Source organism: Micropterus dolomieu, linkage group LG23, assembly GCF_021292245.1.
Source record: "Micropterus dolomieu isolate WLL.071019.BEF.003 ecotype Adirondacks linkage group LG23, ASM2129224v1, whole genome shotgun sequence".
NCBI lineage: Eukaryota > Metazoa > Chordata > Actinopteri > Centrarchiformes > Centrarchidae > Micropterus > Micropterus dolomieu.
This window is the reverse complement of record NC_060172.1, coordinates 29,270,766-29,295,546: the sequence shown is the minus strand read 5'-3', so window position 1 is coordinate 29,295,546 and position 24,781 is coordinate 29,270,766. Positions and strand designations below refer to the sequence as shown.

Below are 24,781 nucleotides of genomic sequence, written 5' to 3'. Positions count from 1 at the left end.
TCAACTAAAATCATTTTTTTTATTGTCAATACAGCACATACACTCGAACCCATAGAAATACAAAAGTTTGTTTTATCCCTTCTTTACAGTGAAGTACAGTATATGCTACAGTAAAACACACACCCCTAACACTTGAAATGGTATACCATGACATATTCCAATTTTAATTTAATTAGCTAGCTTGCTTTTCGAATAGGTAGTCAGTAAATGACCCAAAGTGACTTCATGCAGATCATCACGTGGAGTTTTTTTTTACAAAAATGAGTCTCATTACAGTTGTAATGGTGGAGTAAATTTAGGATGCCTTGTAAGATTAATTTGAGGATCAAGCAAGAAATTCTATTCAAGTGTCATGATGCATGGTTTGAGGCCAGATACATATTTTGCCAAGATTTACTCTATCTTGGCAAACATCACATTCATCCCAATGACACACTTAAGTTTATGCCTCACTGAATGTGGTCCAATATCACAATAAAATAACAGACAATAACATAACCTCCTTGGCAGAGGTAATAATATCCCAGTGTAGATCCATAAGTTTGTCACTTTGAATCTCAGCGCTACATCCTCATGTCCCCCGATTATCACAACTGGAATGATCTGAACGTGCTGGAGACAGAATCACAAAAGAGGCCACTTACAAGAATGCTTCCATACCCTGTACATGTGTAGTAAAGTGGGGGCGCCATAAATAAGTTTCTATTTTCAGTCGTGACAACACTGAGAGGTATAGAAGTCCCGAGAGGCAAGTGAGAGAAAAACATTCTGGGGACCTATTTCGTAAGTCTGATCGAAATTTTCATCTGTGTTTATGGCTTAAGAACAGATCATTCTAAATTCCTTACATTTGGACTCACCTTGCCTGCTGATCACCTTCTTGCATGTGAGTTTTAATTTCTGCATGCGCTCTAAACACAGTATACTTACACTGTACCTTTACGGTCATGTCTTTCTTTTAACAAAAAAAGGTATTTTAATAGACGCAACAACTGGAAGAAAACGATGATTTTAGTAGTATTTCAAAAATCAGGTAGTGCTGAGCCTCTTGTGGCCAAAATGAGTATTATAATAAAAACTTTTCACCTGCCATAACGTTTTTTTTAAAAAAAGGAACTCAAAAACATAACATAAAAACAGGAGATAAAAAATATTTAATCGAAAATGGATCACCAGAAAAAAAATTATTCTCACTTGCCTCTCAGGGCTTCTGTAGAGAAGCGAACATACATGACAAGCAAAACGTCTCAGACTATAAACAAGCAATAACGTCTAATACAGCTCACATTCACAACCTGTTTCAAAACACACTTGAGACAAATAAAATGGCAGCTTTAACCCACTAACATATGATCTAGCATAACTACCACATAAAAAACTGAAAGTGGAACAACTGCAGACCAGTAGTGACATTTATGTGACTCCTATTTTCTGTCCTTAAAACTTTACATAAAGGCATCTTGAGAAATTGTCCACAAATTCACATACATGTTTTTGGAAATTGTATTCCAAAAAAAAAAAAGGCTAACTCCACAATGTTAACTACAGCCTTAAAAATGCCTATTATGTTTGTGCATGCAAGTATGTATGCAAGCCAACTACAACACTAAAAGAATGTTACATTGTTTCAGTGGCCCTGAAATGCTCACGTTTCAGTAAAACAGATGGTAAGTCTTAAAAGATGCATTAAAATGTTGATGAAAAATAAAAATCTCCATGACAGGAGCAGGCATTTAGAATGAAAGGCTAGGTCTGTGTGCATCCTCAAGGACATTCAGTCAACTTTCTTGCTGCGCAGTCGGAGTGTGTCCAGCAGGCATCTGCAGACGTAGCCTGTGTGTTGCGAGAGGAGCGTGAGGACTTTTCCGTGCATGAGGGTCAGCAGGGTCTGGTGGCCCGTAGCCCACACCCGGTACCAAGGCCCGTAAAAGGGATCGGACACGGCCGGGCACAGCATGTTGTTCAGGTTGACCTCAGTTGCCTGGAAGGGAACAGAGACAGACAGGCTGAGGAAGAATTAAGTCCTAATATGATGCTGATACCAATCAGAATAATAAGCACTACGCAGTTGGATAATGAGGTTTTGGCAAATGGCAAGGTTGACTTCACTGTACATGTGTTTATAATCATTCATTTCTGCTCTAAAACACTGACTGAAGGATGAGTTCATAGCCTGTAAATCCTCTACAACTCATTATTTGACTGCATATATTGCTTTGACTGCTGATTCACTCCATTTAGTTAAGACTTGTATAGATCTGTGTTTTCAGTGAAAAATGATAAACACCTTCCAACATTATGCAATCCAATGCAGTAGCACTGCAGTACATACCGACTTTGTGAAACTTATAATGCTCACTCAGTGATGGGGAGAATGACCACTACTGACCACTTTTTCTCTTTGCTATTGCAGTTTGGTCTTTAAGGTAGTTTAGATTAGTTAAGAGTACTACCATGCATAATTTTGCAATCACACAGCCAGTATTTGGCCACTAGATATATATATATATATATATATATATATATATATATATATATATCCCTCTATTAACCTTAACAACCTGCTTTTAAACTGAAGCTGATTTATACTTCTAATTAGTATTCAACTCAGTATGACTCACCCGTGCTGCTGCCTCTAATTTCTGTAATGTACTGCGAGTGGACAAAATAATAGCAAGTGCCACAAAACAGGATACTCATTTTGACCTAACCAGCTGCAAAAATGAGACTGGATTCTCAAAAATGATGAGGCTATATAAGCAAGACACAGGAAAATGGACTACCACAAGCAGACCCTTGCAACATTTTACAACTAAAACTGCATTTTATATGAAAAGATGGGATGGTCCTCCTTAATTACCACATTAGCTGTGGCACATGTTCAAACTGAGCTTGGAAGAACTGGTTTTTGAATACTGCGCTCCTCAAAAAAAAAGAAAATCTCTCATTTCACCTGACTTTAAAAGACTAAAGTATTTAATTTGAATCTAATGTAACTGGTCTGTGTTTGACTTTAAACTGCATATGTTTATTCTTGTACACCGGTCTGATTTGGAAAATAGACCATGGGACTACCTGTTTTAATAAAGGATTACATAAATATGAAAGCACGTGTCCATGAGAGTATGTACAGTATCTCACAAAAGTGAGCACACCACTCACATTTATGTAAATATTTGATATATTTTCATGTGACAACACTGAAGAAATGACACTTTGCTACAATGTAAAGTACTGAGTGTGCAGCTTGTATAACAGTGTAAATTCGCTGTCCCCTCAAAATAACACATCACACAGCCATTAATGTCTAAACAGCTGCGAGTACACCCCTAAGTGAAAATGTCCAAATTGGGCCCACTTACCCATTTTCCCACCCCTGTGTCATAGTGTTACAAGATGTCAGCTGTGAAATCTCACACTCCCTCATACTGGTCACTGGAAGTTCAACCTGGCACCTCATGGAAAATAACTCTCTGAGGATCTGAGAAAAAGAATTGTTGCTCTGCATAAAGATGGCCTAGGCTATAAGAAGATTGCCAAGACCCTGAAACTGAGCTGCAGCACGGTGGCTACAACCATATAGCGGTTCAATGGGACAGGCTCAGCGTCATATCCAGAGGTTGTCTTTGGGAAACAGACGTATGAGTGCTGCCAGAATTGCTGCAGAGGTTGAAGGGGTGGGGGGTGGGGGGTCAGCCTGTCAGTGCTCAGAACATATGCCACACTGCATCAAATTGGTCTGCATGGCTGTCGTCCCAGAAGGAAGCCTCTTCTAAGAGGGGTGGAAGAGGACTCCAGTGGCAACCTGTGAAGCTCTGGTGAACTCTGTGCCCAAGAGGGTTAAGGCATTGCTGGAAACTAATGGTGGCCACACAAACTATTTGCGGTTTAGACATAAATATCTGTGTGATGTTTTATTTTGAAGGGACAGCAAACTGTTATACAAGCTGTACACTCACTACTTTACATTGTAGCAAAGCGTCATTTCTTCAGTGTTGCCACATTAAAAGAAATAATTAAATATTTACAAAAAATGCTGTTGACCACATGTTTGTGTTTGAATAAATGACACTCTCCCTGGAAATGAAACCAGTGACATAAGTGATGATGTGGCATCTACTCACGTGTACATAGCACAGTGAAATATCATTTAATGCCCAGCAGAGGGCTCCATCTTACCAGGCCGAGGACCTGCAGGAAGAGGAAGTGATAGAGGAACAGGATGCCATTGGAAAGCAGCGCCCACCACATGTCCCCCAGAGGTTCAGGTTTGTACACACCTGCAAAACCAAACACTCGTAAAACATCCGAGACAATTTGTGGGTTAAAGAGAGAGCGAGCACACAGAATGTGAAGGTATCTCCCGTGTCAACTCTGGTCAACCATGCAAAACACTGAAGAACCAAATGCTATGTCCATTCACTTTCCTGTTGGTGTGTTGAGTCAACAGATGCAACACCCTGCAACCGCAGTAAACCCAGTAACAGGATGAGGTGTCAAACTGGCTTTTCCTGTTTCCTCATGGCTGGTAGTTACTAGAGTAATACCAGGGGAAGGCATTATATGTGCACAGACCATAACTAACAAGAACAATACATATTTCCTTTTGTGTAGCTCCAGTGTTAAGTTTCTAATGAACAATGAGGCACTGAAGGCAGAGGTCTGATTACTGCGCTACACGGCCTAGATATTTACCTGACTTCTCCCAATTAAATACTGTATTTTTAGAAAGCTCCACACCTCGTTTATGTGACATGTTATTGGCACCTCACCTGTCATTGTGTTTGTAGTTGGTCTTGATTATAGTTTTAAGCTTTGATACAGCTTTAATTGTTTAGGGAATGTCAACTGAGCAACTTTTCTACACATTTACAGCTGGGAGCTGCCCAGTACAAAGTCTGTCTTCTTGCATGTACCACTAAGTGACTCTAAGGACACCTTCACAGCAATTTCAGGGGGAAATAGTGTAAGTGCATCTCCAAGCAGAAGAATTTAGTTTAGCAGATAGGCCTTCATGTTGTTACACTACCCCACATGTCAGAATTTTGTATTATTCCATACTAAAAGGTGAAATGCTGCAGAGTTTGAGCAACATGGACATATACTGTATGACTCTCTTCCCATTCCAAGAATTTTCACATTTGCTCTTCAGTAGCATGTACATCTCTATGGTAGAAGGTGAAAAGGAATGTAGGCATTACACAAGAAGCAGCAACAGGCGCTTGTTTAGAATAAACGGATTAACTGTGTAGCTGCCGCGAGCAGTAATAGCCACCACAAAGTTAACAGGCAATGAAAAAGCAGGTTAACCACAGCAAATTCAAATGTCATCAACAAAAAGGGAATCCATCCAAGGATAAAAGACATCATGGCATGACTGGCATGTTAAAGGTATTTCATCGTGGCTGTTGAAGCGAATGGAAAGAACACGGATGTAATTAGTAAAGACCAACACCTACCTCCTTTCCTGAAAAGGTAGAGAGGCACCAGGTACAGCATGGAGTGCTGGATGTAGTAGATCTCCTTCTCAAATGGAAGCTGTGGAGAAAATGAACTACTTTAATTATTTACACACATTAATGATGGCATACAGACGGAGCTGCCCCCGATCTTCTTCAGGCTCTAAGCAGAAATTCCATTTGCTTTGACCCCTGCAGTGTTGTTTGGACTTTTTACTGTTTTACTATGACATACGGAGGAGGTAACTGAACATTTGGGTAATGATATTTGTATATAGTCTTAACTTTGTTGATCTAAAATCAGAGACAACAGACACACTTGCTGCACTTCCTGTCCGTGTTGTTCTCTGATGTACTGAACACAGACCAGCGTTCACAACGGGAGATGGCTCAAATGTGCTCTGTTCACATGAGCTGCTAGCGTTGCTTGAAAGCAATACTCATCCATTATTCTACTTCGAGTGAAATACCTAGGATCAGCAGACACCTCAGCCTCTTCAAAGTCTGAGAAGAAAATGACCGGAAGTTGCACAATGTGGATAACAAAACAAAAATATCATGTCAAAGGACTAGTTTACTTTTTAATGAAAAAAGAAAACATTCATACACTGTATGCATGGAGCTCATTATTAATGGTAGTGGTGGTATTTTTGGCCACAATCAGGCCAGAGATTGTATTGTTTTGTAGTGTTGTTTCATTAATAAAAACAAGTAAATTGTTCTTTGTAAATGTACACCATTACTTATTACATTTTAACACATATAGTGTATAATTTAATGTTTTTAAAAGAAGATTTATGAGGGTATGGTGAAAACTGCCTCTTCGGTTCAACAGTTCTGTGAAGGCATCCCTCCCTTGTTGAACAAAGTTATTTACGTAATAGGGAAATGGAATAATGGCCCAAATTCTTTGCTTGACTTTGGTAAGAGTTGTTCCGTAGCAGGAGCATTTGGCGTTAACAGGGATCATGTTAGAATTGGACTTTTCTTCCAAGTCCAAACAGTCAAAACTTTGCATTTAAAGTTAATGCATTATCTAGTGCATCTGGTCTTTGTCTGAAGCGGTTAGTGAAAGCCTTTCAAGCAGGCAGTGTTGCCTGATCTGAACTGATATCCTCAGATTTCCTTGACTGAAAACAGCAGATTTCTATCATCAATCAAGCTCCTGCTTTCTGCCACTTTGGTCTGACATTTTGTCTTCTGCATGTTGGAATTTATTCTTCAGATTCGGGCTCTAGTAGGGGAACGACATTCACTGGAGCATCACATTCATTTAAATGTGACATTATTGACAAGGAGATAAAATGTCACAAATTAGTGACTTTTTTCAGCTTCTGGAAGGAAGTCATGGCAGAAAAAGTTTGAGAACCATTGTCCTAAACGCATCAACGCTATGGGATAGAACTTGCTCTCTGGTTGAGCTTTCATAAAAATAAATTAATAATAATATATGGACTACGAAGCCACCCATCCATAACCTCACAGACAGAACAAGAGCTTGCAGGATGAAAGCAGCAGCCTTTCTGAATGAGATCAAGGTTTTGATGAAGATTTGCCAGTACTGGTTACTTACCAGTCTAGTGTTGACTACAGGGAACATTAAAGCCAGTAACGCACCGTTCAACATGTGGACCTGTAGCCTGAAAACACACAGGGAAAGAAATATAAACCAACAATAACAACACTGAAAAAAAGATCTGATAAACCTCACGTCTTCCATCACGTCTGCCTGAGACCCCGGGAAAAATTAAACAATAATTTCCACATTGCATTACTGACATATTAGTTTGAATCGATCAGAGCTGGTATAGGCACAGAGGAACAGGTGGAGGAGAGCATAGATTACGTTCTCTGTTGCTGAAAACTAATCAGAGTCCTCCCCGATGCTGTTAGCAGCAGCTGTCTCTCAGACTTTGTCAGGGTCAGTTCCTAGTGAGAGTGCTGATTGTCAGTCACAAGTCAGGTCACTGATGGCTCAGGCAATTTCACTCGATGTATATGTCGTAAAGACTTGACATTTCTAGGATCCATTAGGAAATCACACAAAGTTGCTTGACAAGATTATCAAAAATCAGTAACTCGAGCTGTTAATGCGATATTAGTATGCATTTAGATATAATCCAGTCTTTAGTTAGTACTTAATCTTCAGCTGCTCCCGTCTCACTCACCATTCAGTACACACACAGCCTGTCTGCTCCTGCAGACAGAGGGAGTGTGATGCTTGTTCAGTTAACTTCTGCACATCCAACATGAGGAGAAATGTTTCTTTTAACCAACAATTATTCAATTAAGAGCCAACGTACACAAAAGCCCAGGAGCTGTGTCAAAATGTGGACCTACATCTGAATCCTCTGACTGCTCTTTTTGTCAAACAAGCCAAAATAACTGTTGTGACAGCCAAGGTCACTGGGAAAACAGCAGTGCTGTAGGAATGTCACTTCACATGAGCCCCGCTGTCACTCCGGGGGCATCCAGACCTTTTGGATAAACAGTTTGCTTCTTTCTCAGTCACTACATTTATTGATCATTACCGACCTCTGCCCAGTATTTTCCCTCCTTTCACGTCTGAAAATATATTTTGAAATGGTGTATTTATAAAGAGGTGTTGGTATGTGTAAGTGTCACTGTCAGTTGATACTACTAAATATGACTCACTGCATATGACCATCACTTTTCAACATCTGTAAATCCACGTTTCCATTTATTATCATCAATGTACACAAAGTCACCGATGTTATTCTGCTGTCACAAGATATTAGTATATGTTTGCTTCACACACAACGCTGGCGCTGAAGGCACGCAGGAGGGAGGCTACTTGGGTCTTAAGACAGACGTAGTCGACGATTCTTGAATACAGATCCCGGTAACTCTACACAAGCTGTTGATTTTCACACCGACATAAAAAGCTGGAGCTGCATTTTTGCATGAAGAGGAGGCACAATTATGAACTCAAGTGGAAAAATATGATGTTATAAAATGTTTCATCACATTTTCACTGAGCTTTGATCACACACAAAAAAAAAAGTTCTGAAAAGGCACCACCAAATGTATCCCGATAAAAATCATGGTGATTTGATGCCTTTGGTCAAGAAATGACACCTCAATTTTATACTATTTATGGCTGTTATTTTTCCTGCAATAGCTATTCATTGCATTTGCATTATGTAATTACTTCTCTATATAGCAGTTTTAATTGTTAATAGCGGGGTCTGCCAATCCCGCTCAGGATTCAAGTTGTCCTCATATGTATGAGGAATTTATCAGCCTCAGTGTACTGTACTGTGTTTATTTAACACTGTATCAGAGCTATATTAATGGAACTGCTGATAAAAATGCAGCTTCTTCACATTAAAACTGGTAGAACACACAGGAGCAGTCACAGGAAACGCAATGACTTTGTCAGCGAGGACAGCAGTTGTTCATCACATGTGCATCTGTAGAACAGGGAGTAACAGAACAAGGAGGAGCAGCTCTAAAGCTTTTAGAGCTTGGTGCTGGGCAATGTTGCCGTCAATGGTAATGAGTAGGGGTTTAGATCTCGCAAGATTAAATTGTGACGAGATATCTCGTCAGGTAAAAAGCTGTCTCGCGTGTGTGAGACTCACGCAATTGACATTTTCACATGCTATCAGTCAAGCCACACATTAATTTTCTCACGCAGTGAAATACAAATGTATAACTGATAAGATAGACTCGCGGAGCTAATCAACTCCGCCCAGCTGATGCCACACCGGCATATGCCCTGATAATAATCAACTGCACTGCTCGCGCTGTGAGTCCAGACAGCTGTGACGAGTGGTAATGTAGCTGGTAGAGTTTTGTAACATAAACATCTAAAAACTGTTTGGGACTGTGAACTGCACTTTATCAGAGCTGCTGAAGTGCTAAAGTGTTCTAGTTACTTTCTGTTTCACATGCGACATGCAGTCCCAAACAGTCTGTAGGGGATAACGTTACTTCCAGCGGACGTTATTCTCTTAATATTATGACTTTTTTCTGGACATGTCAGAGAACACAGATATGTGAGAGATTCTGAATGTGCAGAAAGTTTTAAACATGAGTAGAAAACTTGCTGAAACACAGGAGCTACTAAAGTCCAGGAGCAACTAGGCACAACTAGGAGGGGAGACTAAATCATTCCTCAGCAGGGATGATATTACATGAGAAAAGTTGATCTACAGGAGAAACAGATCTGAAAGTAGCACAGAATGCCTGAGAGCTGAACTGACTTATTATTTTTTTATTATTATATTTTTATTATTAATCAATGTCAAGTATAGGGAGACGCAGCCCATATAGATGATGACGACAGGATGCAAGTCTGTCATGGAAAGTCCTTTAGTGCGGTCGCAGAATTGCAGTGTGAAACCAAACCAAAAGTAACCGAATGAGTCAAAATGTATCAAAACATGAACTTTGGTTCAGACCTTGGTGCGGACTTTCAGGTGTGAAAGCCCCCTAAAACAAAGTTAACTTTATTTCACCATTGTCATAACACAGTTATTAATCCTACGTACATAGCCACAAATAGATTACCTCATCGATATGCATTCTGCAAAAAGCTGTGTTCAAAAAGAAAAATAAATTGAAAATAAGTTGTGTCTTTCTTTCACTCACTTAAAAAACAAATTCACGAGCTAGCCAGATCAAGATCTTTAGGACAAAAGGCAGTGGAGACTCAAGCACTTTTGTCCACCAGAAAGTTCCTTGTAGTTGCTTCAAGTTTTCTTATATCAATTATTTTTCATGCTATCTTAAGACATAGATCGATGGCATTTATGATACAAAAACTGTGAAGTTCCACTTGACATCTTATCAAGGTACATATAAAATTCCATGTTTACACAAACTAAACATTTTTTTTTAACTTACTTACTTATTTTTGTATGTATTTGGTTTTCCAAAGATGAAAGACTTGTTGGAAAGTGTTTCTTAAAGCTTCTCAAACTGACAGTTTTATTTTTAGTATGCTACTTAACGGTCATGTTAGGTAAGACACAGCGACATTGCCTTAGTAAAGCTGCTACCACTCATGGCAGGTGTTCACTGTGTGACTCCCATGGGCTAATGCAACAGAAAGTGACCCTGCATGTATTTATTTCAACTTTGTGTTCCCACCGGCAAAAACACAGCCATTGCTCCTGAATAATTAACTGCCCAGACCAGAGCAGCTGTTGAGGAGAGAAGACTATAAACCCGAACAAATCCATTACAGTAAAACACTGAAAACCCAGTACACTGCTACAAGTAATTACAATCCCTGAGGAAATTGCTTTCATATGAAAATAAAACATTTTATTTGGGTCTTTCTGTCCAATCATTTTAGATTAAATAAATAAAGATAAAGATTTGCTTCCATGACGGGTGCCTTCTACGGCAGGTTGAAATGGAGCGTGAATGATTAAATGGTGCAAAAAAACTGAGTCGTGACCCTTTTACAATAAGAACTAAACACACTTAGCACAACTAGAGATCTATGTTGCCAAAATAGATTGTCAATTTCACAGAATGCAACAAGGGTAAAACACAGACACAGACAGACATGAGTCAGGGTTAAATACACTCACCTAAATACAACCATTGCTGTTTTACATGGCGGGCAGGCCAGCAAGAAGATCTGTTGAGGAAAGCACAGAGAAAGATGAGAGATTGCATAAAATCATTATTATGGAACAGCTTGACTTAAAGTAAGCATTAAAATGGCTGCCTGGTATCAGCATCAATGTATTTTAATGTCGACTGAAACAATCTCCCACTCGTAGCTCGTGGAAATGGGAAAGGAAAATAATCAATTTCTGTTAGGTCCCCAAATGCTTTGCGTTAACAACACTGATGTGCTTTTGTCAGGCTTCTTGAAATTTATGGTCACTGACTTTGACAAATGATTTACCAAAAGCTGCACTCCTCCAACATGACGGCTGCTGATATTTTGTTTAGAACATATTTTATACATTTGAGAACAAAGGAGAAAATGGTTACAAGTGCTTTCTAATCCTTCATTTCCTCTGTCAAAAGCATCCACGCACATGTTGGCTTTATAATTCAATGAGAAAATAGGTTACAATGTAGATTCTCATCTCATCTATGCTCAGCGACTGTGCTATTGGGGCCATGCAAACAGGAATTGGTTCAAAACACCATCTGACACAAGAAAGACTTAGTTTGCCTGGAAGCCAAAGGCTGGAGAAAGCGTTACAAGAAAGCAATTTACTTGAGATCTGTTGTACAACTACCCTCTGGCCAGGGGATATGTCTTAGGGATTGATCTCTTCTACACCCACCAACTCATATTAACCTGTACTGTGAACAGAACTGAAGTTTATTTCCACAAGTACATTTTGCAGACACCAACAAACAAAAGCTTTTAGCACAAGGCAGATTTCGTTAAATGTATAATTCTGAACTTCTAAATGCATGCAGAAATTTTCCAAAGTATTTAACCATTTTTCCCTCTGTGTATCTTGTCCAGATATGTTTTTCATTCGAGATAAGGCATTTGCAACAGTTCTCCTTTGCTCTAGGATATCTGTCAGCTGCCAGAGAACCCAACTGTCTCCATTTAAGCTGCCTGCGGTGAAACTTTGTCACTTGGATCCTTTGTCTCATGTCAGACATCAAACCAATTCCACACCTCCACATCCACCTCACTGATGTAGAAGGCAGTGTGTCTTCACCTCCTTTTTCTAAAATAAACAATCAGCTCCTTGGTTCTGCTGTATCTGCACCACTCTGCAAGATTTCCTCGCAATTGTAAGTCTCATCGTTGATGATGGTAGTGTCGCCCGCAACTTCAGTACAGAGTTGTCTTTATGTTGCGTGAGATTGCAGTCATAGGCGTACAGCGTGAACAGGAGCGGGCTGAGCACACAGCCCTGGGGGGCTCCGGTGTTGAGCACTAGAAGATGCAGTAGAGACAGCATCCTGTGTGGATCTGTTGGTTCTGAAAGCAAACTGGTGGGGGTCCAGGCTGACCGGGATGTTGTTATTTATGCGCTGGAGAACCAGTTTTTCAAAGTACCGTTTCAAACAGTAACTAAAGTAATGGATTTAACAAAAGTAACTATATTATTTATGTAACAGAACATCAAAAGGCATGGGATGTGTACATCAGTGGTGTCAGTAGTGTAGGGGTGAGACTGGTGTCTGGAGATTGTAAAGTGCACAAAATAAACAAAAGGGAGCTGAGGAGGGACTACCGCCGCCGCATAGCCCGAGGCTGGGAATGCTGGGCCAGGAGGAACTGATGACTAAGCTGTCAGCCAAACAATTAGCAATTGTGAGAACAAATTTATTGGATATCTTTGTATCCCAGTATAGAAATACCCTCATTCAAGTTTAAGTATTTTCACTTTTCATGACAGTGCTGTCGCTGCCCTCTCACCTTTCAAACCAACCAGCGAGAGCAACAGGTTCTGAATCACAGAAACAGGCTCTTCACTTGTTAATCTCAATAAATCGAAGGAGATGTTAGATTTTGTGTCTGTGTTTATTCATAGTACTAGGTATATTACGTTGACATTGTTGTTGCTCTAGCAAACAGGAACTTACTGGCTACATCTGGTAAAAGATGTTGAGCTCGTTTGCTAAAGAGGTAGGAGGCACGTGGCATTATGAAATGTCACATTACAAAATAAAAAGAGACATGAAATAAAAGTGTTATTAGGACAAAACAGACTTTTGAAATGGAAATTTCTATTATGAACCAAAAATGGACTTGGAATGATGAAACGACATGTGATAATAATGAGTTTAATAATTTCCTAAATCATTAAAATTATCATTACATTTATAAATTTCACCCAATTATTCATGTGCTCATTTATCTCAAATACTTATTTATGTTTTCATTTAAAGCTAGGCTAGACAATTTGTTTCAGAAGCATTTTTTATTATAAATGTTGAAATTCTCTTTACATCCCGAGACAGCAATCAATAAATCAAATGCTCTGACACAAAAATGAAAAAGATCCGATATCTGTGGAGGAGAGGCACGCACTCTGCACGAGCACTGGGTTTTGTGGGAGTGGCTTTGGAGGGAAGCCCGAAGGGAGAGGGTGGGGGTTTTTTTCAGTTAGATACAGATTAAAAATCTAGCTGTCTCTTGCTAGTTCTCCAATGTTGCCTACCCCAGCTGTAATATTTGACACTTTGGTAGGGTCATCAAAGCTGCAGTTGGGTCATTAATCTGCATGCCCCTATACAAATTGTTTATTAGCAGTTATCAAAAAACAACAAAAACTACATTGTCATGTTGTGCCGACATACTCCAACGCCACCTAATTAAAATCCTGTTTACAGGATGATTAGAAATGCTTGTTTGTGCTTCAGCTTCCCAGCCGCCATTTTCTCGCGTCTGATCGGTACTGTGATTGTGCAGCTCTCAGAGATGAGAAGGAAGTGAGATGGCTCACTCCTTAGCTACTTCCATCATCAGCTCCCGAAAAAATGATAATTAAAAATGTATACATTGTTTTGTTTTTTACCACTTGCGCAATTATGCAAGTGAAATGCTAGATGTGGCATTTTACTTCCCCCCGGGCAATCCTTACTGTTGAGCCTTGTTTGGGGTTCCATACTCACAGCATGAACAAGCCCACAAAATAAGTCGATAATAAACATTGCATGCAGATGTTTTCAATATGAACATGCTGTTAAACAGGAATATGAGCAATACTAATGTTCCATTAGTGAAATATGCAAACATATTTCACTAATGGAAGCAGTTGCATATGAATACAATAATGTGCACATGCTTTCCTGTTTATGACAGCAACATAAGTGTGGGTTCCCGCAGTGTCTTCAGCTCTACTGCATTTTCACTGTACACAAGAGAGCACTCGGAAATGGATTCATGCAAATTACTGAGCCAGTCATTTCGGTCAATAAGGACTTATCTTTCTTTGATCCAGACACAAAACTAACCAAATAAACAATGTGTAACTGGACAAACAAATTTTCCTTCATGAAACGGTTTAAGTTGATTCGAGACTATGCTAAATCTGTTCCTGCTCAGAAGAACCCTTCAGTCAAGAACTAGAATTAATCCCTGTCTGGGACGCTGGCCCATGAAGTCATGATCTTATTTAGAGGCGAGTAACACCACTTGAGTATAATCCAGTACATATTGGAAGAGAGGATTCTGGGTTTTCAGTAGATAGACAACACACGTTTATCTGATCCACTGTGTTATTAGAAACCCTTTGCATAATATGCAAACTAGTACTTAACACAAGTACTGTGTCAGCTTGAGATTCTAACAATATCTTGTCAACGTTTTATATTTGGTTTCCTTCTTTAACTGCCAAACTCTGCCATGTTATTTCATCAAGACTTTACAGTGTGAGATGGTATTATGTGTCATAGTTTCCTGCTGTGTGCTTTTACTATCAACGTTGCTAAATCTGTCAAAACGTGTTATTTTGAACAAATCTGACCTTAAATTTAATCAGCAACGCAAACTGTTAATGACTGTTAATGTGCTAATCATGTGCATGGTCTTGCTATCAGCTCTCTTAAAAACACCTTCAACAAATGTTAACTGCTCCAGTGTTATTTCTACACTTCAATTTTATCGGCTTTATTTTTTCCATCAGGTTGCGAAACAGTTTGGCAGCGTTTCCTCAAACAGGTCAAGTAGGGAGCAGCACTCTCACCAGGTCGTCACCTTTGATGTGTGACAGTCAGCTGCTGGCGGAGGTGACTTCCTGACTTCTGCTAAAGTGTTGAACAGGGCGTTTACAGGTGAAACACAGACATTTGGCGGATTTTTCTTCATAAAACTTCCAAGGACTTTATCCCAAGTGAAAAAGTGAAAGAATATTTGTGTGCAACCCAAATTTTATCTGAACTGGAGGACAAACAAACTGAGCTGGTAAACTATTTAGTGCAAGAGGCAGCATGGTGCCTCTGAAGGTCAGCAACAGATGAGTTTTTCCATAATTAATATGAGAGCCTGTTTTGTTATTCTTGGAGTTGCTGAATCGATTCGATGTGTGTGAAGCACAAACTGGTCTATTTCTCAGGTGTACTGATACTCCTTCCATGGCCAGCAAAAACTTTTCTATTGGTTTCTTGTTGGGTTGAACTCTGCTGAAGCTGCTAGTTGATCATTTCAGTTCTGGGGCCTCTTTAATAAAACACTTGTACAGTTTAATAGGGAACCATATTCTATTTGATCTGTAACTAATACTCACGTGCTGTGAAATTTATTCTCATAAAAAGTGACCAGTAAGACAAATGAGGTTTCAACCGATGGCGTTTTTGATGCGAGCAAATACATCCATAGTTTCATATATTTTTATCACTAGTTTTTTACCCTCTCCCCGGGCATTTGAGACAAACAACGTGTGCCCGTGTGTGGATGTGATGCGTTGCTTGTAAAAACACGAGGTATGGGAAAATATAACACTATTTATTAAGTTAATCTTTCAGTGTACAGCTTATGTCACATAAAAGAATTCTTATTTCTTTGCAGCCTCGTTAATTGAATACATGGAGTCTCTTTGCGTTTGTAGGTCTGCAGGTCTAGGTTGCATCAACCCGGCCGCTGGAGGGTTGAGATGCAGTGGAGACTGCTGGCCGCACTCAGCTCCTGCTCAGCTGCAGCACTGTCGACCCCGTTGGAACACGAAGCGGCTAAAAACAATAGAACATGGCTCATTTGTTGGTGTAAATTCATGTTTAAACACAACTTGAATCCATTTGATTTACTCTCTTTTCAAACAAGAGAATACAAATGATGTACCTGGGCCATCTGGTGCGTCTTCCATATCTGTGTCCCCCTCCAACTCCATGGATTCCCTCAGGTTGCTCATCATGAGGGTCGAGCTCCGGTGTCCCCTTTCCTCCGGGGCACAAACACTGTGTGTTTTTCTTCAGCCTCCAGAAAAATACTGCAAGCATGGTTGCTGCACATTTTCCGTATCAAAATTACATTCTTCTCCAAAAAGTCCAACTGTTAATATGGATGTTACATTCTGACTATGTATGCTATTATGTTGCCAAATAATTGACAGAAGATTATAGCTAGGTACTACTTTACTAATCCTGGGCTAGTGAGATCCATACCCAGTGGGTAACCTGGTTGAAATTGCTTTGTAAAACGTATACAAAAAACATGGCTGACTGTGACAAACTGATCCTTCTGTGGTATTCAACAGGGGCGAGTTCAGAGCCGACGAAACGTAGCAAAACGGGTTTTTTTTCCCCCCACGGAAACAGTGGTTCCTTGAACACCCTGTTGTGTACGCAAACGCACTGCATTTTCCAGCCTTTTTAACACCATTGTGTTTACAAACTTGTCGCAGCTGATTGGGTAACACCTGTGACACGACCACCAAACGTGAGAAAACATACCTCGAAGTCCGTTCACAATGTTTCACAGCGTTTCAAGGAAACATGTTGTTCAATCCGAAAACTTTGCAAAACATTTTGAGATTGAACTTACCCCTGAACTCTCAGGGATGCCCTAGGTGTTAATTATTAAATTGATAAACCATATACTAAAAGGCAACTTAAAGTATATTTGCCTGTATTTCATTAGAGTATGACATACAATCATATAGTAAAACCTGCTCTGCATGTAAATTCTGCGTGTGTTTTTTGTTTTTAGATTTTTTAATTGACGTCTAAATAAGTTGCCTATATTATTCGGTAGCTATTTATAGTAACAGGCTCTGAAAGTCATCTTCTCTTAGAGTTATTCAGGAAAACCATAAAATGTGAAAACATTAGGAAATACACAACATTTACTGACTTTTGCAGATTGCCAACCGATGTAGAAAGACTGAAACAGTTAACAGTAACATATATTTATGTCACTCGTTTTCATTAAAACGGCTCTCCTTGTGCACACACAAGAAACATCAGTTTGTCACAGTCAGCCATGTTTTTTGTTTGGCGTGGTGCACCTGGAACGCTTGGAGGTCGGAAGTTGGAGTCTTCAACTGGAGCGCAGCGTAAGTCACTTGGAGCAGAGCTGTTGGGCTGGGACCTGCAGATTCAGAGGCAGCTCTGCATAGCCATACTTCTTACTTTGCTTTCGACGACATCAAGCTCGCTCTGGACCGCGCTCCCTCGCACAGTGGTAGACATTGTGGCTGCCCGCTTCAAACGCTACGAAAAAACACTCTGCTTGTGTGATCAATTCATTTTTTTTAAATTCTCATTCTCACACACAAAACACAAATATTTTTCCATACTCTATTTTCTTTATTCCATACCTGAAAATTACTTAAATCAAATTCCATACTTTTCCTTATTGCGTAGGAACCTTGTGGTAGACAACTAATAACAGACTGGAACAGAAAATGAACAGTTCAGGCTGACCTGGTTTGTTTATAGTGGGTAATGTTGGATATGTTATGGTCAATCTGAGGCTACCTTCACAACATACTTATACAGTGCAAACATAACCCAATGCATTGTTGCAGAGCAAATCAAATGTAAAAGGTACAGCACTGATTGTATAATGATCTTTCGAGCTGTAATGGAAAACTGCTGAAAAAGAAAAGCTCAATGGCCTATTGATAGATTGACATAAGTCATTACTGATATGCCATACCTCCTGTTTGCATGTGTAGTCACTGAGTAATACAGTATAGTGCGTTCAGCGACATCTGAAAGATGGAGTCGATAATCTGATCTGCTGGATGTTATTGCTACAGCTGATGAATGTGGCTGTATTTAAAGATAATGCTGATACTGTAATCCGTTAAACTGTAAATATTTGTTTCACACTTGTTAACGGCTTGGCACTTCAATTCACAGGCAAGCTCTCAACCTATGGAGCATAGACACAGAGTCTTTATTGTCATTGCTGCAGTGTGCAACCAAGCAGTATTCAAAACTCCTTTTAAACCCATTCAAAGCTGCTGCAGAAATGCAGCGGGGGTTATAGGAAACACCCAGCTCACTGGAGAATCCTGTAGGAGGTAATGAGTCATTTGACCACAAGCACCGCTGAGACACAGCTGAGAAATTCAATTTCCTTAACCTATTCTCTCATCCCGGAACATGCTCAGTGTATGACAAATTCAACTATAAAAGATGGTGGAGTTAGTCCTGATTATGATTATTACATTTGAGTAATAATATTTCAGTAATAGCCTCTGTAGCATCTGATTCCTGGCATAAGAAGAGGAGTCCTGACACTACACCACCACCACACCACATTTTTATATTATCAGTAATTATACAAGAACACTATCTCTTGATTTGTTCATAACATCTGTACTGTGTGGTATCTGCTATTTGATTTTTTAGTTTTTTGGAGCCCCACCCACATCCACTGGACTCATGAAAAAGCATGACAGTAAATTGATCAGTCAGCAATCAGTCAGACGTCTGTCAGCGTGGGGATGCGGCCGCTCTTGGTCAATGTGGAGGAAAACGAAACAGACAACTGTGTTGTCAAATGTATAGCATCAACTTGTCAGTTATCGGACGGTGAACTCTTCACCCCCCGTGGGGCGCTCTATCTTTCTCTCTCCCTCTCACCTTGTTCTGGGTGATGCTCACTTGGCTGGTGTTTCTGATATGTGCGTGAACTCAACTGCAACTAACACACTGTGCAAGACAAATAACTATTTTTCACTAACAAATACATTGGGCTAGGACAGAAGTTTTGCTTCAAATATGTTACGTTTCCTTCCATTCAATACTTTATTTGTGTGTGTGTGTGTGTGTGTGTGTGTGTGTGTGTGTGTGTGTGTGTGTGTGTGTGTGTGTGTGTGTGTGTGTGTGTGTATATTTTTTTTGGCAGAAAACAGCACGGTAACGAAATGAGGTTGCCGTTTGTGTGCAGTCTGTGACCATCTCTCTTTCATTCTTTCTTTCTCTCTTTGGAGTAAACATCAGTATTCTGTGTTTAGAAATAATATCGCCACTGATATTTAGTCCATTTGAAAATGTTGAATTTAACCAATGCTAGTGGATCGTTCCAGCAAACAGTCTGCTGTATAATGACACTGCCGGGCAAGCAACCTGCTGCAGCATAGCAACACAGTCAAGTGGTGGTTATATTCTTTTTAACAACACACAGGAAGAAAAGTCCTGTGCAGATTACTCAAGGCCTGTGTTAACTTCAACTAGAGCAACAACTAGAGCATATCTCACTAGGCACCAAGGGAACTTTACGGGATCCTATAAAATGAACTCATAATGCACTGTTTTTTTGCCTAGCTGTTAAGGAGACGGGAAAAAAGGCGTGTAGAGGTTCTTTGCAATCTTTCTTTATGAGATGAGGGATTAAAAACACCAAAATACTGCAAAAAGCACACTCATACAGTCAAACAAAGAAACATCCTTAGAATAATTCCCACTGCTAAGCTGTCAGATATTCTGCAGGACAACTATTGCACAATCATGCACACAAACACCACATTCTGAAAAGTAAGACCGCATAACGCACTTCCCGTTCCACCTATTTTTCTGTTTCACTGAGCCCTCTGGCCCTCTTCCCTGCCACAAATGCACTCCTTGAGGCAATCCCCGCAGAGCCATCCCTTTGACAGAAACAACTCCTTCCTGTTATACTGCTTCAAAAGTGAAATAGAAAATTTAAAACAAACTGGTAGCTTCTACCTTTCAGTGCAGCTCTTTTGTTTTGTTTTTTAAACGTTATCGGTTTTTTTCTTTAATTGCCTCTTCTGATCACACTCGAGTGTCAACATGCATGAGGGATAGCTACTGTGGATTATCTTTACCTTTATCATCATGCACCAAGGACACTTTGCTACCATCAGTCAATTCTTAATCACGGCAAGCAATTAATCAGTCCACAAGGTATCACACTGCTGCCATGTGATCTGAAGTAATCAGAATACATCAATATTGCTTGTTCTCCACAGTGCATGTGTATGACAAATGCATTAAAAACACCGCTGGCAGTGACCCGTTGCCATGACCCATGGTGTGCAATCATGTACCATGAAGGTCAGCCAACCAGGGGGCATAAAAGAAAAGCATGCAGGTGCTGTATTTTTTCACGGCAGCGGAGAGAACTTTTGTGTTGTGTTGAACCGTAACCTCTGATTCAATCTTGACGAAACACAACAAAAACGTCACCCACTTTAATCCCTATGTTACATGAACCAAACTCTCAACTAGCTACCTGTTATGAATTTAGCTCAGACTGGGCTGCTCCTCAGCAGCTTAAAGCGGTCAGAAACAATCATATGGCTTCAAAACAGACTACGCCCAGCTCCTGTTGCATACGTCATGGGCTGAACATGAGACAACTAGTCTTATCTCTGCTTTGACCACCTCCCCAACACAGAAGAGATGAATGCTCCCAGCAAGTCTCCAAACTTTCATTTTCTTTTAAATTGTGTGTTCCCTTTTTTAACTGTGGTTACTGTTCATTTGCTATTCTGTCAAGTTATTTTCCTTTAAATGAACACATTAATATATACATATTTCCCTTCCTCTTCTTAATAATAGTCGTGGCTATGATACTTTACACTTAACAACCCATGTAAACACTGTACAAAGTGTAGTATCAGATGGTCAAAGAAAAACATAACCACGTGTTTAGCCTGTTGATTCCTGACGCAAGGAAGTAAAAAGTACTTAGGTAACTGCCTGGGGGGGAACATGGTGTTTCACCATACTGTAGGTGGGTGAGGTCAGACCAATGAATGGGCGATGGAACCAGTACTATCAAAGTCTACTCATATATTACAATATAAACCATAAACAGCCAATCAACTCTGTCTGTTTGGAAGAAAAGGAGCTAAATACAAGTTAGTCTTCAAATGTGATGGCCGTTGCTTTCACCTTAACCACCCATTCTGGGAGTGCACACACATGCACGTAGCCTAAACAAACACACACACTCACACTCCTTACCTGCACCATGGTCATCACATGGCAGGGGTTCAGCAGATATATCACGGTCTTGGTCGCGAATTTGAACCCAACCTCCACTCCAAAAGTCATGCAAAGGGCAACCAGCAACAAGTTCTTCATCAGACTATCCTCCTTTGCCCTCGTGCAGTCCTTTGCGACCACTTTGAGCTCTTTGGAGATGTTTATTTTCTTCAGCGCCACGCAAATCTCCACTAGGGAGACGAGGACGATGACCAGACTTTCGCTGATGCGCTGCTGGGGCGCCAGGAAGGCGGCACACTCGGGCCCCCCGTTGCCCTCGAACTTCGGATCCACCCCGCCGTAGATCCAGTCCAACAGGCTGTATATGTTATACCTGGACATATTCCTCTTCTCGTGTTGGAAAAGATATGAACAAGATGGAATAAAAGACGTCACACCGACTTCTTGGCGAAACATGAACTGCAAGATTTCCTTTTCGTAATAGTTGGTTTCTTGGTTGAGAGGCAGACATGAACCCACCGCCTTGGGGTGTGTTTAGCTAGCTAAATCACCACACTACCTCATCTACAGACAGATGAGGAACTTCAGCTATGTTAGCAGCAGGAGGCAGCCGTAGTCAAGACTACCCGTAGCAGCTGCTGCTGGTGGGCAGTGGCAAGCCTTCCTCTTCTTTCACGCCCCTCACACACAGTTACAGAGTAAGCTAGCTAGCGCGGACAATCAAATAGGCACCGGCATTATACGAAGACCGCAAGCTGGTTACGTGTCACGTCAAACTAGGAAGCGGTTTGCTGCAGGTTGGAGCAACAGCACACACACCGGATAGGTCGCTAGCTTAGCTTCGAAGAGGCTACCTTGCTGAACTGAAGCGATGGGGTAGTGTGTTTATGTACCCAGAGGTTAGCCTCTCAGGCAGCATAGATGATGTGTTCGGCGGCCCTTGTTGAGTGGGGTGTGTCAAAAAACGGACCAAAAACTGGATAAAAAAACAAAAAAAGTGAGTAAAAGGAGGTTAGTTAGTGCTGTTTGCTGATTTTCCTGCTTAACGTTAATCACTCTCTGAATGCATAGTGTTAAAAGCATGTGCTCACATCTACATTTACGCCTCAGTTTGTAAACGTGAGTATAATTCAAATAGTGATATTCACAGATGGTATTTACGACTTTTATGGAACGGTCAAATGCACTTTAATAGTAGTAGTTATTGTTTTTACTTGAGGGATCGCCCTAACCTAACATAGTGTACTCTGCCTGAGAGTCATATCAGAGGGCATGACAGAATACATGCAAACAGAAGAGGACGAGGAGGACACCCAACACACGTGATGACTGGGGATGGTGCGTTTGGTAAAAACCCGGAAACTTCCGATATCCTTGTTGCATCCGAGAAATAATCCGAGATTAAATTGCCATTGAATGCAGACATGGTGAGGTTTCTATTCTAAACCGCCATGGATTCACCAGAAACAGGGGCTCCTCAATGAGTTTCACTTAAATTACACCACATGAGAACCCGTATAATAAAAATGAGTGTCATAGTTTACTTCACCATTGAAACATTATGTAAAGGGAATAGTATGGTATGCATAAAAACAATTATCAGATTATCAGCAAGAGGAGTTCTGTAGAAGTATTATCATCCTGTGTTTAGCTACCACTGATTTACAAAGAGATTGAATGTGAGCCAGTTACACTTATTTTAGAGTAGCATATACTGTGCATATACTCACCTGGTGTTGCCAAAATAGACAGAATAAAGTAACTCAGGTTTCAGACAGTTTTAGCTCCACCGTTGATGCAATGTGTCTTCATCAGTTTGTTTGTCTGTGGCCAGTTTATCTTAAACTACTGAGAGGATTAGAATACCATTTTCTGTGCGCATTTATTCTCTCAAGAGCAGGACACCTGTTCATTTTGGTAACCCTTTGGCCTGTTTTCAAGCACTACCCTGAGGCCAAATTTTAAACTTTTAAACCCCATAAACACACTATGCATTTATACAGTATTTTCTGTAACTGAGTGATTTTGTTGAATGAAGAACCTTTTCATAGTGCCACCATCAGGACAATCTGAAATGTTAAAAAATGTTAAACGTGAAGTAATGGGTAACTGGTGAGATTATATGTGGAGGTAATGTTTTAGTTACATAAATATACTGTCGTTCTTATACAGTTAATTATTAGACACGATTTTGTTTTTGTGAAAACAAACACTTCATTATCCATACCCACTGCCAATTCATGGCATAGTGTCATGAGCATTAAGCAATAAAAGAACTGGTAACTGTGGGACACCTTCATCACTGACTAACTGTCCTAAAAAATGCACTAAATAACTGAAGGTTATCACATCACACATATCCTTCTTAAGTTTGTCCATAGGGACAAACATGATCAAGGACCACATAGGAAGGTTGTAGGATTTGGATTATGATGGGACCTAAATATTTTCTTTGAAATCACTTCATTGGGTGTGAGGAAAAGGCAGCCAAGTCTGATTGAAGTGAATTAAACAAAATACATACTTGCCAATATCAAAGTCCACTGAGAACTCATTTGTGAGCTGGTTTCCTCCGTGCTCATTTGGCATTGTGTCTCCATCGTAGTAGGGGGTGGTGACGTACGCTCTCTCCACACTAATTGGTTTGGGATTCACTTCAGTTTGGCAAATATGTTTCACAAACACGCAACAGGAGATGGAGTGGACTGGACGAGGGTTCAGGAAAAGACTGACGTGGACTCGTTTGGGGATACAAGAGAGAGGTGAAAAAGCTTCTCCCAACCGCTTTGGTTGGCCAGTGCTCGGTTTGTAACCGCACACTGACATAATTCCATTAGTGTATGTGTAGCAGCACTCAGTGTAGCGCAGGTCCAGCGGTCTGAGTGCAAATGACTCTGTGTTGAAATGTTGTAATTGTGGCCAAAACTGCTTTACTATGCACAGTAAGGGAATACATGGCATTCTGTTTTGGTTGTACTGCCCGTACAGTGGATACACTGAGCCTGAGTGTGTAATCAGCATCCAGTCTTGAGAATGATTGCATAAATAAGATGAGCTTTATATCAAAAAGCAATTTCTGTGCACAGAGAGGACTCAAGAGGTGGGAAACAGAGTTCAAAATGAATATATACATAAATAAATGTATGAGCGGGAATGCAATCACAGTACGATGAACCTTTTCAGTAGACTTCAAAATAAACAGTCAGATATTCCTGTGAGGGCAAAGATCCCTTTATTTTATATACAATATGAACATAATTTTTTTATTCCAATTTAGTCTATGGCTACTTACATCACATAGATCTAGGTGCAATGACTTGATCTGACTAATCAAAGTGACCCCTTCAATTGTATTTCATAATTAAGGCTCATATTTGTAGAAAAGGGGATATTAAAGCTGCACCAAATTACCACATTTATCCTAGAAGAACAGGCTGCTGAGGTGATTCAGGCCTCCATTGAGCAGCTCGAGGGCCCGCTGTCATTTGATA

At 40.2% G+C, this 24,781-nt stretch overlaps 1 protein-coding gene across 1 annotated transcript; it reads right to left on the bottom strand.

Moving 5' to 3' along the window:
• On the bottom strand, positions 1 to 22,491 carry LOC123963346 (transmembrane protein 164). Its single transcript, XM_046040143.1, has 6 exons — positions 21,309 to 22,491; positions 11,027 to 11,076; positions 7,033 to 7,099; positions 5,460 to 5,538; positions 4,180 to 4,280; positions 1 to 1,981 (listed from the first exon to the last, which is right to left on the bottom strand). The coding sequence occupies exons 1-6, from the start codon at positions 21,744 to 21,746 to the stop codon at positions 1,775 to 1,777; spliced, it is 942 nt and encodes a 313-aa protein (XP_045896099.1). The 5' UTR covers positions 21,747 to 22,491; the 3' UTR covers positions 1 to 1,774.
• Positions 22,492 to 24,781: the final 2,290 nt, after the last annotated feature.